At 43.7% G+C, this 15,661-nt stretch overlaps 2 protein-coding genes and 1 long non-coding RNA gene across 4 annotated transcripts in view; 1 reads left to right on the plus strand and 2 right to left on the minus strand.

Moving 5' to 3' along the window:
- Window positions 1–8,144, minus strand: part of PANK4 (pantothenate kinase 4 (inactive)) — a 29,038-nt gene extending 20,894 nt beyond the window's left edge. The window contains exons 1-4 of one of the 2 annotated variants that reach the window (XM_073316276.2): window positions 4,957–6,083; window positions 3,159–3,241; window positions 1,217–1,425; window positions 149–332 (exon numbers count right to left, since the gene is read on the minus strand). In XM_073316276.2, the coding sequence (XP_073172377.1) occupies window positions 149–332; window positions 1,217–1,425; window positions 3,159–3,241; window positions 4,957–5,056 (576 nt within the window). In that variant the 5' untranslated portion in view covers window positions 5,057–6,083. Of the gene's footprint in view, window positions 1–148; window positions 333–1,216; window positions 1,426–3,158; window positions 3,242–4,956; window positions 6,084–7,980 lie in introns of those variants that run through there. The other variant, XM_073316275.2, reaches the window with a different exon arrangement.
- The window catches only part of LOC140899949 (uncharacterized), a 59,029-nt gene continuing 51,254 nt past the window's right edge, over window positions 7,887–15,661 (plus strand). The window contains exons 1-2 of the long non-coding RNA XR_013634817.1: window positions 7,887–8,182; window positions 10,140–10,243. This is a non-coding gene — a long non-coding RNA (uncharacterized LOC140899949). The remainder of the gene's footprint in view (window positions 8,183–10,139; window positions 10,244–15,661) is intronic.
- On the minus strand, window positions 11,199–13,007 carry HES5 (hes family bHLH transcription factor 5). Its single transcript, XM_073316448.1, has 3 exons — window positions 12,913–13,007; window positions 12,604–12,769; window positions 11,199–12,486 (listed from the first exon to the last, which is right to left on the minus strand). Exons 1-3 carry the CDS (start codon window positions 12,964–12,966, stop codon window positions 12,233–12,235), a joined length of 474 nt encoding a protein of 157 aa, XP_073172549.1. The 5' UTR covers window positions 12,967–13,007; the 3' UTR covers window positions 11,199–12,232.

The following is a 15,661-nucleotide window of genomic DNA, read 5'->3' on the forward strand; positions in this document are numbered from 1 at the left end:
GGGTCTTTTTGTTTAAAATTTGATAACCCACAAAGGAAACAAACATCAATCTGTGTAGATCTAGATGACTACCGTTCATCAGTTTGAGGACACAACCCCCCCGCTCTCCCCACACACACTAAATGAAATAGTCTAAAGGCTTACTCACCTTCACTATAGAAACCCCAGAGCCAATATTGACTAGCAAATAAGGGAAAATATTTGGATGATTTGTCTGAAATCGGAATTCCGTATCTGAATCTTTCTGGTATGCAAACACCTCATGGGGTATATTTTTTAACACAAAGTTACACCCTTTAATTAGGCAAGTCATTACATCTTCTTTATCCACCCTGAAGAGAAAACACACACACTTATAAACAGAATAATCCTAAAGACAATATGCCCTTTTAAAAATTACCTTTTTTCCACACACATCCAACAACACTTGGCAGGAAAACAGAAATCCACAATCATGACTTTTAATGGCTTATGATTTTGGACACAGTCTATGTAGATTTATGTACAGAAAAATATTGACATGAGAAAATACAATAGTTACAGGCTAAAGATTCCAGAGCTTTGCAATTCCTGTTGTTAAAGAACTGATAGCATTTATATAGTGCTTTGAATTTTGAATCCACTGTGATAGGTATTCCAGAGATAGGAATGATGGTTTCTATAGGAACTCTCCTCAAAATGAATCCAAAGCACTTTAGAAACTGATGGAGAATCACTTGCCCACCACTGAAATGCAGCCACCTCTGAGATAAGAGTTGAACTGTCTAACATCAGAGTCACACTACATAGTGTTTAGGACACAGAGGTAAGATTACCATATGCAGCTGAAACCGCAGGGAGAGTTTTAGGGAAGCAGAATATATTAACAATGCTGGAGTTTAGCCAGGACCCTGAGGGTAAGACCCCTATTGTGTCAAATTTTCAGATCTTTAGTGACCTTCGTTATTTGTCAACTGAAAGATGGCATGTATGGCAGCACAGCACACCCAACCAACATGCTGGGGAAATTCAGTACCAACAAAGAGGGACAAGTATCTCCTAGTGAATTACAATCACATCAACATTCCTTGATGTCACCTATTCAAGCCCAGCCTTGCTAAGCTTATGAGGTCCTAGAAGATTACAGTACAAGCACGTAAGGCTACAGTCTAACATTTACTAGTGACAGTATTTTATCTTTCAAAAAGAGTTTGATTTTCAACCAGTTTCCACTTACTTCAGTCCTAGTTTCTTCTCAATGAGGTCTTTGAATTTGTAGGCACCACCCCCTGTGGCTTTGAGCACTTTAGTTTCTGTGTTGACAAGATGGTCTTTAATGAAATCTAAGCAGGTTTCAATGTAAGTGTTCTCAAATTTAATGAAGTGCAGTCGAGCCGTGATTTCCTCTTGAACTGTAATTTCATATGGAGATTCATGTTCTATGTCCTAAAAAATTCAGAGTAAGTATTTCTCTTTTGGCTTCACTTGTCAGGACATTTTTCTGAGCAGTAGAGTTAGTTATTCAGTAAGCTAGTGAATATTTCCATTTGTATTTTCTATGCATGCAACAACTACCTAATGGCTACCAAAGCCTCCCCACGAACACCCTCAATTTTCTTCACATAATATAATTGTAATACACACTAATTCATAGAGAATGCCCATTCCTCTATCTTTACACAGGCATACACAGAAAGCACCAGTGTACCAGACAGAACTTGAGTTTAGAACTTCAGCAGTCTTGTATTTTGTATATAAGATGGCGACCCTGATGTTGCATACATCAGCTGCATAGAGTCAAGCATTCCTTAATATCCAAGCCCATGAAGAGTATATATGACCATTGGTTTGATGCATGAGAGCCAACACCAAAAGATCGGTTCAGAAGACTCCTACCTTTTTATTCTAAGAACCAAGTAACTAGCCTTAGTCATCCAATGGTATTTATTATTCACACAGCATGTCAAACAAGAGCATCAAACTATACCATGGTCAAAGAGCCAACAGTTGGAGGAAAGCTTCCTCCCACCCCACAAATGCTGCAGTAAGACAAACTCTCCCCCTGCCCCCCCTCCCCCCACTTTGAAAGGGGGACTTGAAATTTGTGTCAGGAACGTCTTTTGCCATCCTTGTGAAAATATGTCCAAATTATCAGCCTTGGGAGGGGAAACAGGGGGGTGGGGGGAATCGGGGGGGAATCAAACGAGGCAGGGATCATGTGGAAAAAATAGTCTGATTATGTGATCACATACTATCATAATGTACATCCATAAGGTGACCAAGTTAAGGTTGCCTGTGCAATCTCAAATCTGGCATTTCCTAACTTGACTTAGCAGCCTTAATAACATCCTTTTAACAAGTTCTTTGTTGAGTTTGCATACTGTGTTCTTCATGCAAGCTTGGAACTAGAACTCTAATAAGCTTCCACAATGAAATATGAGTGTCAGCTGGCAAACCTGGGCCAAATGGTGGTTTCACCTGAAATACTGAATCAAACTCTATAGGTGTGAACAAAAACAAGGGTCTCACACACACTTAACCTGAAATGCAAGTATCTACAAATGGTTAGGTGCACACTCAAAAATTTCCGCATTACAAGCTATAATGCAGGACAACAGTAATTGATAATTTAAGGTCTCAGGTAGGACAATCGCCCTGGAATTTCCTTCTTGACCCCCAGCTGCCTGACTTCCACCCTCCTCCAAATCCCTTCTCAAAACCCAATTCAGTATTGGCTTATAAGCTTAGATGTTAGGTTTGTTTTTCATTTCAGATACTGTACATGCACTGCTCACTCACGTGAGCACACAACCTTACTGCCATTACCAACAATTCTTCCTTGTGCTAAGCCTCCCATTTTGTTTTTAACGCTTCTTAATTTAGGTTCCAAACTTGTAAACCCTTACTACAGTGCTTCAGGTCAATGGGACTCCTCACAGCAGGAACCATTAAGGGTTTGTAGGATTGGACTTTAATACCATGAGCAACTCGTGGCAAGAGCTGTGCTCTGAAGTACCGTGCACATATATAGTGCTATATAAATAATAGATATTCCTGGTGCCATCTGAAAATTGATATTATGGAAAACTGCCCTGTTTCAAATTTCCATTTTTTTTTTTTTGTTTTCTCATGCCTGCTCACATTAGAGGTTCTGGTTTGCTATATAATGCAATTCTTACCTTTCCAGAATGATCAAAAGATCTCACTCTTGCTACTTTATGCTGTACAGTTGAATAATAAGCCAACTTGGTTAACGACCCACCTGTTATCAAAAACAAGACATCATGCATCTCAGATTCAGGCGTCAGACAGAATTTAGATACTTCTGCGTATTAGTTACCTAGCACAGTTTTAAGAATGGCTTGGCTGCAAGCAGAGCTAATTAGGCAAAGCTCTTTATTCAGTGAACCAAAGGACAGTCATTTGGGGACTGTCTTGGCATAGCTAGATCCAGATGCATTGCGTGAAGGTAGAAGCTCCACAGAAGGGACTCAAGCCCAACTGATGCTGCGGTGGCTGAAGATGAACAGAGGTCATGAGTTCACTTCCTAGTTACCTCACAGTATGCATGTAAACAGACTACTTGCTTGAGTAAGGGCTATTCAGGTGATTATAAATAGATGATTGCAGGATTGGAAATTTAACCTCCGGCCCCTCCAAGATTCAAGAAAGCTTCTTTCCCCCATGAAATAAAATCCCTTAGCATAGACAGGCTCTCTACTGGAGGTAATGAAATCAAGCTTTCAAACTGAATGTGATCATTTTTAAGGTTGTACATCAAGAATTATGACTTTGCTAGACAGAGTAGAAGATGTCTAAAAAACCAAAGCTTTTAAACTAACATCTTAAAAGCCATTTTTGCCAACAGTTTATAGAACTGCATTAAAGGCAATATAATTACAATGTTCTTAGGAAAGTACTTTTTCAATCTAACTATTTTATAACTGCCAAAATAATTTAAGACAACTTGTTTTAAAGCAATGACAATTTCTTAAGGCTGTTGATCAGAATGTCGTAAGTGCTTGTTGCTTTGCATTACACAGAAATACTTTGATAGGCACCTTAAAAATATGCTTTCAAATGAAAACTGTTTCTCTTGCTTTAGTTGATTTCCAGTATTTAGTGCAGTTGTCATCCAGAGTATGGGAAACACTTCACTTCATACAAGCAAAAGTGGTGCTTTCAAAAGGGTTTGCTTCAAACCCATTGGTAAATGTGAAATAATGTGTAGACTTCAGTTCACCTTTAGGGCTTCTCGGTTATCTATCACACACCTTCTTGCAATTCTATTTCTCCAGTACCATCCCATACAGGGATTACCCACTCTGACAACCCCACCTAAAACACAAACACACACACAGAGCTGACTGATTGTCTTTAAAATGGATCAGCATTGCCTATGCCCCAAGAAACCCAGCATCACCAAGAACACACACAGAGAACCAAAATCTCAGCAGTGACTGGAACCAAATTTTTAAAACTCTTTAGCCAGCACTCTACTAGCACATCAGTTTCCTTCATAATTTTATTTTAGCTTCTGACTTTTGGACAGATGTTAATTTACAGGAGCCAATGCCCAAAAGCCTCTGGGCAATCTGAGAGGAAAATAAACCCCTATTTTAACCGCAAGTAGAAAACATTATTTAAAAGGTGTTATGGGCTACACATCACATAACTCCCTCCCTCCACTCCCACACACCTACATAGAAAGAAACACATCTTAAACCTTGCACCGAAGGATGCCAGTGATATGTTGTAGCCAACACAGGGCTACAACATATCAGGGCATTCAGAATCACAGATCCTGAAGGAAGATAGTGCCTCCTTTCCTCTTAGAACAGAGCCTAGGACGGTTCTAGGTCTCGTGCTGCTGTTTTGCAAATAACTATACAATTAATTCTCCACCCTATCTCTCTCATCCAACTATTTGGAGAGGTGTCCCCTTATTAAGATCTGCATTTCTCTTAGACAACATACAATGCACTCTTGCGGTCCACAGCAGCGTTCCGGATGCTGAACTGCCAAATCTCTCAGACACAGCCTGTGATTTTTCCAAAATCCAAGTGAAAATCTGCATGCACTAAGCCATATCATACTGCTTCACTAACTGATTCCTGGACTGCACACGTCCTCCATTGGTAAATTCAGTGTCACGCTTCTGCAAACTAAAATTTGCAGCACTAAAGCTCTGTAATTTAGGCAAATGAGGAAAGTGGGTTTTTTTGTTTTTGAAGAGTGGTACAGAGGAGACACTGAGTGCCAGACAGATTAAGCAGCATATGATGGTCAGTTCCACAAGACCAATGATGACCATTTATGGTAACAAAAGCAGTGAAACTTAATAACCCTCAGACCTTCTGAAGTCCCATTCTGATGCATCAGCTGAAACTGTCACTTCCAGTTGATAAGAAAATAACTTTTTACCCTTCTCCTAGTTTTAACTTCAAAATAGAAATTCAGAGATCAACACAAGCTTGATGGATCTCTGCTGAGAAGGTACATTTACCTTCCCAACCTCTAAAAATAGGGAAATATAAAAGATAGGGATGCTTTGAAATTAAAGTGGTGTTTGTAAAGCACTTTGAGATCCCTAGATGAAAGGCACTGCAGAAGTACGAAGTTATTTCTTGATATCTACCTTGCACTGCAATTCTCTATCTAGCTAAATTGCTTTTAGCTTTTTTTTCCCAGTTTGGAATTTAACCTGAGCTGCTTCACTTGCACCTAGAGAAGTATCCTGTCTCCCTTTGTGCCATTCTTGCAATGATCAAGTGCTGGCAAGGAATATGAAAAGCTGGGGGAAATCTATCCCTTCAGCCTCTGTTCCCTGGCATAAAGGTTCAACAGTGTCCCAACAAGTAACATAGTAGTTTCATCTTCCCATTTGTTTGTTTTCATTTTTTGATTATATTGTGACATGCTATGCACCTTGGTCCAAGATGTCAAGACCTTTGTGTATATGCCCATTGGGTTTTCACCAGTGCATATTGGTACTTTCACAGAGAAATATCCAGTGGTGAGCTGGAGCCGGTTCACATCGGTTTGCTAGAACCAGTTGTTAAATTTAGAAGCCCTTTTAGGACTGGTTGTTCTGCGAGGGACAACTGGTTCTAAAAGGGCTTCTAAATTTAACCGGTCAAAAGTGGCACCTTAAGCGCCGACTCCATGGGTGCTCCAGCCTGGGTGCACCGGCGCTGGAGCACCCAAGGGGAAAATTTGGTGGGTGCAGCGAATCAGCTGAAGGGAGGAGGTGGAGCGGAGGTGAGGTGAGCTGGGGCCGGGCACAGGGTGGGGAGCTGCCGGTGGGTGCTCTGCACCCACCAATTTTCCCCATGGGTGCTTCAGCCCCGGTGCACCCAGGGAGTCAGTGCCTAAGGTGCCAATTTTGATGTGATCAGTGGGGGAGCGACTGCTCCCCCTGCTCCCCCCCAGCTACGTTCTCCCACCCCTAGGAGCCAGAGGGACCTGCCAGATGCTTCCTGGGAGCTGCCCCAGGTAAGCACCGCCGGGACTCCCCACCTCACCCCCTGGCAGGTACCTCTGGCTCTTAGGGGTGGGGTGGGCACCCACTACGGTGGCCCATGAGACCCTCCTGCCCAGTTCTGGGGGCAGTCAGGGGGCAGAGGAGGGAGACGGATGGGGCAGGGGTCCTGGGGGGCAGGGGTGGGCAACAACCCCCTCGTTGTTAAGATTTTGGCAGCTCGTCACTGGAAAAATCCCATCTCCCTAGGTGGCTGTGGGAAATGCACACACATCCAGCTGTCAATATAGATAGGCTACTGGCATATTATAAATTCAGAAATTAGCCTTTCCTCCACCATCGCCCCCACAGTCCTTACATTCTCCCTAAAGCAAGGGGAGGGGGAAAGCAGGAGGAAAATCAGGAAAAAAAGACATAACTAACAATACTATGTCTTTCTCCTGAATGTGTTTTCTTTGAGGGGGTGGGTAGAAGACAACGGCAGCGTCAGAGTTTGTCTACAATGTAAGCTCAGGGTTAGTACAACTCGCATTAGCAGACCTTGGGGTTGTCAGCCTAGGTTTTGAGTATCCCTACGCTCACTTCTAATCTGAGGTTAGGAATAGTTGAACCCCCAGCTCAACCTGGGGCTCCAGCATCTATGCGGCCCAGCGTTCAACCAGGCGTATCCCAGTCGTCCTAGCACCCTCTCAAAACGTGACCGCTCTAGCCTTGGTCTGCGGGGCAGCATGGGGAAACCTGACCGTCCACCAAGCTTAACTGTCCAGAGGACAAAGAAAGTCAGCCCCTGGGCCTGTCAAATACTTTTGAAGGACGCCCCCGAGCACAAGTCCGGAGGGGCTGCCTCTACACCGAAAAGCAGCAGGGCTTGAACCCTGGGTGGCAGGGCGGGAGCCTGGGGCCGAGGCCTGAGTTAGCCTGATGGGTGTGCCAAGTTCTGCCTCCAGGCCCGCTCTCCCGAACCGTGCACCCGCCCGCGCCGAGGCGGCCCGGCCCGGCCCGGCCCGGCCCGGCCCCCCTCACGGGGGCTAACCCCCTTCACTCCTCTCCCTTGACGCTGCGGAGGCCTCCCTCAGAGGGGCCCGTCCCCCTAGCCCCCTCCCCGGGGTCGCCCCCTCTCCTAGGCTGCTGTCCTCCGGCCCCCTTTCGTCTCCCCCGCAACGGGCCCCACCCCGCTCTCCTCGGCTGGCCCCTCCAGCCTGTTTACCGCCCCGGCCGGCCCGTTAGCAGCCCCCGGCGGCATGCTGGGACTTGTAGTTCGACTGCCCGCCCTCTGCCTCGCCACGGGAGAGCCTCTGGACCACAACTCCCGTCATGTCCCGCTCCGCCAGCCCGCCGCGGCGCACGCCGGGAGCCGTAGTCCCTCTCCCGCTCCAGGCAGTGTGCGTCGCGCCCAGCGGGACTGCATTTCCCAACGTGCCCTGCGCGCCACTGGCTGTCCGTCCCGGCGGTTTCCCTGGGCGGTCAGAGCCGCTCCCCGCCCTCGACCGCTGCCGCCCCCGAGGCGCCCGCCCGGTTACCGATGTCTATGGCGAAGCACTTGGCGTTCTCCAGGTTGCGGAAGATCTCGTCAGGCGGGAGAGTGATGCTCTTGTCCAGGCTGCTGTCACTGCCGCTGCTGGTACCTCGCCCGGCCCGCTCCGCCATTTTGAACGCCACCCACCACCTTGTCTGGCCTCATCGGTATGCAAATATATGCGCATATATTTACATATTAATACGGTATGTGCCCATATTATGCAAATGAGGTCAGGCTGGGGCTCCCTAAAGCTTTACCAGCATTCATCCTTTTTGCCCAGGGCGGTATGAGAAGGTGGATCGTGGCCCCATTTTATCTGCAGCCGAAAAAGTTATGAGGGGGTGGAACTGGGCTCCATATTTTTTACCTTACAAAGTTATTGGTAGGTTAGAACTTTGATGCTAAATAATCTGCCCGCCCCCCCAAAAGTTACAGGGGTCTAGATCTATGATCTACAACGTTATAGGTGCGTGAGGGTCTGGATTCACTTTTATTTGCACCTCGGAGTTGCTGAGGGGTTTCCACCTGGCCCCATTTCATCCTCAGCCCACAAAGTTACTGAAGAGATGGTAGGGGGTGTGTTGGGGGTTTGTGTTCCATTTCATCTGAAGTCCCAAAGTTATTGAGGGGAAAAGGCACATTGATACAAATAATCTGTTTGCCTCTTCTCTAATATAGCATCATCATTTATTTTTATTAGCAATGATACTTTCTATGGCTCTCTCATCCAAGGATCTCAAAGTACCTTATGATCATAAATTGTTGTTAATAATACTAGTACACTATAATATCCTGCACTTACAGTAGATCACCCCAAATAAATACTTGTAGTTTGCAGCATGAGCTTTCGTGAGCTACAGCTCGTGAGCTGTAGCTCACGAAAGCTCATGCTCAAATAAATTGGTTAGTCTCTAAGGTGCCACAAGTACTCCTTTTCTTTTTGCGAATACAGACTAACACGGCTGTTCCTCTGAAACTTGTAGTTTGCAGGTCCTCCCTGCTCTTGAGAGAGTTTGTACCCCCACTCCATTTTTGGTGAGAGAGAAAAGGAGATTTTTCCAGGTATTGCACAAAAAATTGAGGACAAATTATTGCGAATGGATTCAGTAACACATTATCTTTTGATGCTAATCTGAAGACCCCCAAACCCACCCAAATGAGAAAGTTGTTGCAGCTTTCCGTAATATTGCTGTTTCATACTGACACAGTGCTTGAACTGGGCCACAGGGTGGCATAGCACAGTTGGAAATTACAGTTCTGCTTGTGCAGCAAACATCACATGATCCCTCCCTGAAAACGTATAAGTCAAAACTGGAGTGATGGTTCAATGTGGGTAAAGAAGACAGGAGTTTTTGGAGGGTAAAGTCAGAGTCAAACAAATGTCTCTACCTGTCATAAACTAACGATAGGGCAAACAGCAAGAGAAGTGGCAATACATAGAGCTTACATTGATGCAGGGGCATTGCTGGAAACTCCAACAATTGAGATATTTATACAGGACTAGACAAAATACTAGCAAATGTGCTGTAGGAGACACATTAGATGAGACCTGACAGACCTCTAATTTCTGTGATTCTAGGTGGGATACATTCCCTTATTGCAAACACCATTTTTTAGCTCCTTGCATATGTGCTTCTGCATTCTCAGGTAAAACATTTGCACTAACAGATATGAGGTAAAGGCAGGTTGGTGCGGAATGGAGGTACATTTGGGTTTAACTGAAATGAGGGAGAGTTAAGGGTTAACATCAGCGTAATAGCTCCCAGTATTCCTTTTTCTCTGAATAAAGGGATACCTTGCTGGCCTAACATATAGTTTGAGTTTTGTAGCCTCTAACTTTCCCACTCTGTGGCCCTAATACTGCTCCCATTCACATCAGTGTTGTGGGTTCAAGCCCCAGGTATACTGGCTTTTCCCCGCAAGGAAGAATTAAGTAGCTACAAATATTTCTGCTTTATGTGGAAAACCATTTGGATCTAAATTTTGTTGCATCTCTTACTACTAACTGTTGCTGCCCCACATCTAATTAATATATGAAAAGAAGGGAATTAAACATTAAGTGCCTAGCAAAGTTTGTTTTCACTTATGAAGTTATTTCTTCCTTACTTGAAGTGGATTCTCTGTTTCTAAAATGATGGCCCTCATTTTTCTCATTCATAGATACATCAGAGCCATCCCGGACCTATCAGTCTGAATATGAGACCGAGACCCAAGAGCTCCTGAGTTAAATCCAGCTGTGACACTCACCTTTTCTGTGATGTTGGGTAAGTCACTTGGGTCTAAGTGTCTAGTGACGTTTGGTTGTCTTCATTTTGGGGGAGTGATTTCTGAAGGTGCTGAGCGCTCACAACTCCAGTTGAAGTCAGTGAAACTGTATACCTTTATCACCTTGGAAAATCAGGTCTTAGACATCTGAAATTGGGCATCTGAAGATTAGGGGCTTGTTTAGAATATTTTTACTTTAATCTCTGTCTCAGTTCTTCTATATTTAAAGTGGGAATCATAATATGTAAGGGCTTAATATTATTGTTGGACGTCTGCAAGGTGTTTGATTTTGTTTGTTAAAGGGGTATATCTAGCATGTGACTAAGAAGCTGCAAAATGATCAGTTAAAAGTACAGTACTAAAGTTAAGTGTCTGTCTTTGAACTAATTTGTGAGTAGCCTTGTTAAATGAATATGAGATCTATGAGAAGTCTGCTATAGAATCATATTTATTGGACTCTTCCCCTTAGCAAGGGCTTTGCTTTCCCCTCACTGTCTCCTGGCACAGTCTCAACAACTCAGGGATACCAGCCATGAGTATAGTGGATTTGCCTTATTAAACCCAAAGGCAGACACCAAATGGCCCATTTGGTGAGTGTTGATAGTGAGTGTTGAGGGTGGGCATTCTGCTGCATTATAGAACGTGAGTGCTTGATCCTGCAAACCCTTACTCACATGAGTAATCCCTATTCACGCTTTCCTCACTGCTGAGGAAGGCTGACTATGGCTCCTTCTGGATCTTGTCAGTGCCATTCTGTATGTTAATCAATAGGAGTCGTTAATCAATAGGAGTCATTCAAATTACGGTGCCTTAGATCAAACTTTACAAATCTGGGTTGCTCCACAGCTGAACTGTGATCTTTGTGTATCTATTGTGAGGTCTCCTATGGTAATTCTTTAAAGAGCACTATCCTGTGAAGCCTCTGTCAAAGGGGCATCAGTTAGGGATTTCTACACAGGAGAGAATAACTTGCTGCATATAGATTCAGTAATCAGATTTTATTTTAACAGTGTGTAAAGTTTCTGCAACTTTTGAAATTCAAAATGGTTTCAAACACAGATCATACAATCGGTGCACCTGACAGATACACATCAGAGCATCCTCTGAGGATTATAGTGAATAGACTATCTTCCATAACATTATGGTACCAAAAATGTAAATATAACTTGTACAGTTGCCTTTCATGAAAGACTTTTGCTAAATATTTCTTGTAAAACCGACAACACATGTTGATACTTTCCTTCTTATGAGGATACAAAACAAGTTACTGCCTTTATAAAAGGCATTGCATATCCTGAACATAACAAACAATACTCTGCTTTTAAGAGTAATACATCCTGAAGAATCTCCTCTACGTAGCTTGAGTTATGGTGTAACACTTTTCCAAATACACTCAATAAACTCTATAAACATTATAGAACCCCTTACAACAACAATATGAGAGCCAGATTTTCAAAGGTGCCCACTAAGATTGAATGCTCACTTTATGATTTGTGGGTCATTGATTTTTCACAAGCGGTGAACTCCCACAATTCCAGTTGAAATCAAGTGGAGTGGGATGCTGCACGCTTCAAAAATCAATGTTCTGTGAGTCTCAGGTTGGGCCGCTAAAATTGGAGGCACTCCAGTTGAGTGGACGCTTTTGAAAACTGTAGCCTAAACTTCCTAGAAGTTACTTCTTTCTAAACAAATACACTCAGAAACCTCAGCAAGGTTAAAAAACCATTAAAAGTTCCCTTTTGAACAACTCCTCAGTCATCCTACCATGAGGATTACTTTGCACATTCTTTTAGAATAGCTACCTCTCCCCGTGGTGGGAGCATTTAGATCCTTCTAGAAGGGAAATTGACATCCAAGCATAAGTATGCTCTGTAAAAAGAAAGTATTCTTCCCTACTCATTAGAGGAGTAAGAGGACTTGTACAGCAAGTCACAGTCTCCTCTGGAATATGAGTGAATGTCCAGAAACCAAACAGAAGTCCTTCTAATCTACCAGGGCCTCCAAAGTCTGCTGGTGGGTTTCAGTGCTGCTTGTTTTGCAGATATTTGGTGGGCTGCAGAGGATGGAGCTGGAGAATTTGAGTCCTTGGCTGTAACTTTAGGCCTTTGGAAGTGGCACAGCAGTTTCATCTGCGTTTCTGTGTTTGCAGAATGGAGAGACAAGAACTGCAGAGCCTCTTTGAGGCACCAGGAATACCCTTCACTGTAATCCTGCTGCAGGCTTGTAGAAGTGGGTGCAAAATCTGGGAAGAGAGAAAAGATGGAGATGGGTTTTAGATAGGGACATCTAGGCTGGAGTTTGGACCGGGGATAAATGCAGCACAGGGGAGTTATTTAGAAGCGAAGGGGGAGGCACTTACTTTGACTGTATTTTAGGTAGCTGACAGTCATCTCCAGGATGTCAGCTTTCTCCAGCTTGGAGTTGGGCTGGTGTCTCTGGAACTCCTCCTCCAGCAGGAGTTTCAGCTGCTCGATGCTACTGTTAATCCGGTCCCGGCGCAGCTTCTCTACAATCGGCTTTCTCAGCTGTAACACAAGAGGGGAGAGAAAGTTAGTGACCACATTTCTCTTTTCCATCCATTTCCCATCTTCTCTGTGTAATCAGCTCAGCCTGTATCAACCACTTGCCCTTTAGTCAGTGCATGTTGCAATATGCAGTAGATACTTACTCTGTTTTTCTCTTTGGATGTTAAGATTTCCAGTGAGATAGTATTGGGTGCCATTATCCCAAATGTTCAAGTGCAGGTTTCACTTCCAATCTTGCTGTTTAGCCAGTGCAGAAAGGAGCTGGAAAGCTCTTCTATTTATACCCATAAGCTGCATTCAAATGTCTGGGTCCTAAGCTTCTTTGAGTTTCCCACACTCACTAGCCAATCCATGCATTTACCAGGACAATAGAGAAAGCATCTATTACAGCATGGTAAATTGACTGTGAATTGCCTGGGGATAATACTGTGCTCCCAAAGGAGCAGGTGGACTGGGGAGCGTGTTACACAATAGAGACTGGCCTTGGAGGGAACGTGGGAAAGCATTCGTAGTCATTATAATCAGTCTTGTGCCTGATGTTGGGAACATCAACATCTCAATATGCTGCCTTTTCCCAGGCTGCGGTGAAATTAAGCACAGAAGACAGCTCCCTGGAAGGGAAAATGTCCCCTTACTTTCCTGTGCCCAGAAAAGAAGCTGTAAAGGGAAAAGTGCAGAATTAGAGAGACTAAACATTTTCATTGACATTAAACCGTGCTTAGATGAATACAGTGCTTGTCAATTTGCAGGTTTCAGAGGAACAGCCGTGTTAGTCTGTATTCGCAAAAAGAAAAGGAGTACTTGTGGCACCTTAGAGACTAACCAATTTATTTGAGCATGAGCTTTCGTGAGCTACAGCTCACATCTACATCTGATGAAGTGAGCTGTAGCTCACGAAAGCTCATGCTCAAATAAATTGGTTAGTCTCTAAGGTGCCACAAGTACTCCTTTTCTTTTTGTCAATTTGCAGGCAACTGTGATCAAAATCAAAAGGGAAAACACATGTTTTTGGGGAAGGGATCTTTTTAAGAAAGATACAGTTCAAAATGCTTTTCTCCCCATCTTTTATAGACATTTTGGTTCCTCTGTCATTCTTTAAAAGTCTTAAATCTTTCTTTTTTGCTTTTTTTTCTGGGCAATCTCAATTCCTCCTATGATGGTCTGGCAAATCTGTACAATAATAATTAATAGTTGCTTTGCCCTTCCCTGACATCTTCCATTTGATATCTCAGAGTATTAGACAAATAATCATGAACTAAGCCTCACAACACTCTCCTGTGCCTCAGCCCCCATGTGCAATAGGGGAATATCTTCCTTAACACTTGGGGAAACTGGGGCACCAAGGAAATCATGCCCTCACCCACACTCGGCCTCAATTATCCTATCTGCAAAATGGCTATAATACTGCAAGATTTCCTGACTCCTAGTCCAATCTCTCTCTCTGTCTCTCTCACATACAAGCACCATTTTTTTTCCAATATGTTTGACTGTTTTATACCCCATATGCATTAGATATATTTGGCACAGTCAAATCTGCCACAGGGAAGTGTGAGAATAGCACACAGGTGGGTAGTCTGACCATGGGAATATTTTCTAAATAAATAAATAATATTTGTTTTATTTTTCATCTGACCTGATGCCAGAAATCTTGGATCCTGTTCCAGAGACGCTGGCTCAGTGATTAAACTGGCTTAGAGAAATGCTTTTCTGGTCACTTCTTCCCTTACCACAGGCCCTGCACTCATGAGTATTTTGACTATTAATAAAACATATAGATCCAGATTCATGTTTCTTTCTTAATTTATATCATCAATGTAATCATCATCCTCACTGTTTAATGGTTAAAGCATTGCTTAACAGCCTTCAAGTCGTAGAATGACATAAAAGGTTGTTATAAAGAGGTGGGTGATAAATTGTTCTTCTTAACCAATAAGGCCAGGACAAGAAGCAATGGGCTTAAATTACAGCAAGGGAGGTTTAGGTTGGAAATTAGGGAAAACTTCCTCATTGTCAGGGTAGTTAAGCACTGGAACAAATTGCCTAGGGAGTTTGTGGAGTCTACATCAGTGGAGGTTTTTAAAAGCAGGCCAGAGGTGGTCCAGATAATACGCAATCCCGCCTCAGCTGTCCAGTCCTACATTGCTGCGATTCCCCATCAGACACACACACAGCTACACACATAGGTTCAGAGGGTGGACTGCAATTGAATAGTGTAATCCTAAAGAACAATCAGAAGTAGTGTACTGGAAAAAACCACCCCCAAAGTCACACAACATGCACACAGGAAATACGGGGGATGGTAACAGAAAGGAACCACTCGTGATCACAGTAAAAACACCTTTTGCGGGGGAAAGGTTTAAGATGCCATTTAAAGTGGAGTGGGAGGGTCTGAGATGTCAGTAAGTTCCACTCTCTAGGGAGGGGTCTGAGATGTCAGTAAGTTCCACTCTCTACCACACCAGAGGCACAGTCACCTGCTGACCTGAGCCATGATGTTAGAATCTAGAATCATGTGGTGTCAGAGCAAATATGTGAGATCTTGTTTTGACAGAGGCACCAATTCTTTCTATCATGCCTGGTCAAACTGCCATGTTTGCTTGGAGCACCACTGATTTCAGTGGGGTTTGGTGTGTGCAAATTTGTCCTCTCAGGAGCTACACATTCCAGAATTGTAAGCTGGGGCCTGAGAGAGTACCCAGAGCCAGAAATAATAACATCTAGCACTTATATAGTGCTCTTCAGCAGTGGATCTCACAGTATCACTGTTCCCATTTTACTGATGGAGAATCTGAGGTGCGGGGGGGGGAGTGACTTTGCCTTCCTCTGTGGTGTGGGGCATGGGTCACTTGTGGGGGGTTTTTTTTGTTTGTTTTTCCAACTAGAGTAAATGGG

This window comes from Lepidochelys kempii, chromosome 18 (assembly GCF_965140285.1).
Source record: "Lepidochelys kempii isolate rLepKem1 chromosome 18, rLepKem1.hap1, whole genome shotgun sequence".
Lineage (NCBI taxonomy): Eukaryota > Metazoa > Chordata > Testudines > Cheloniidae > Lepidochelys > Lepidochelys kempii.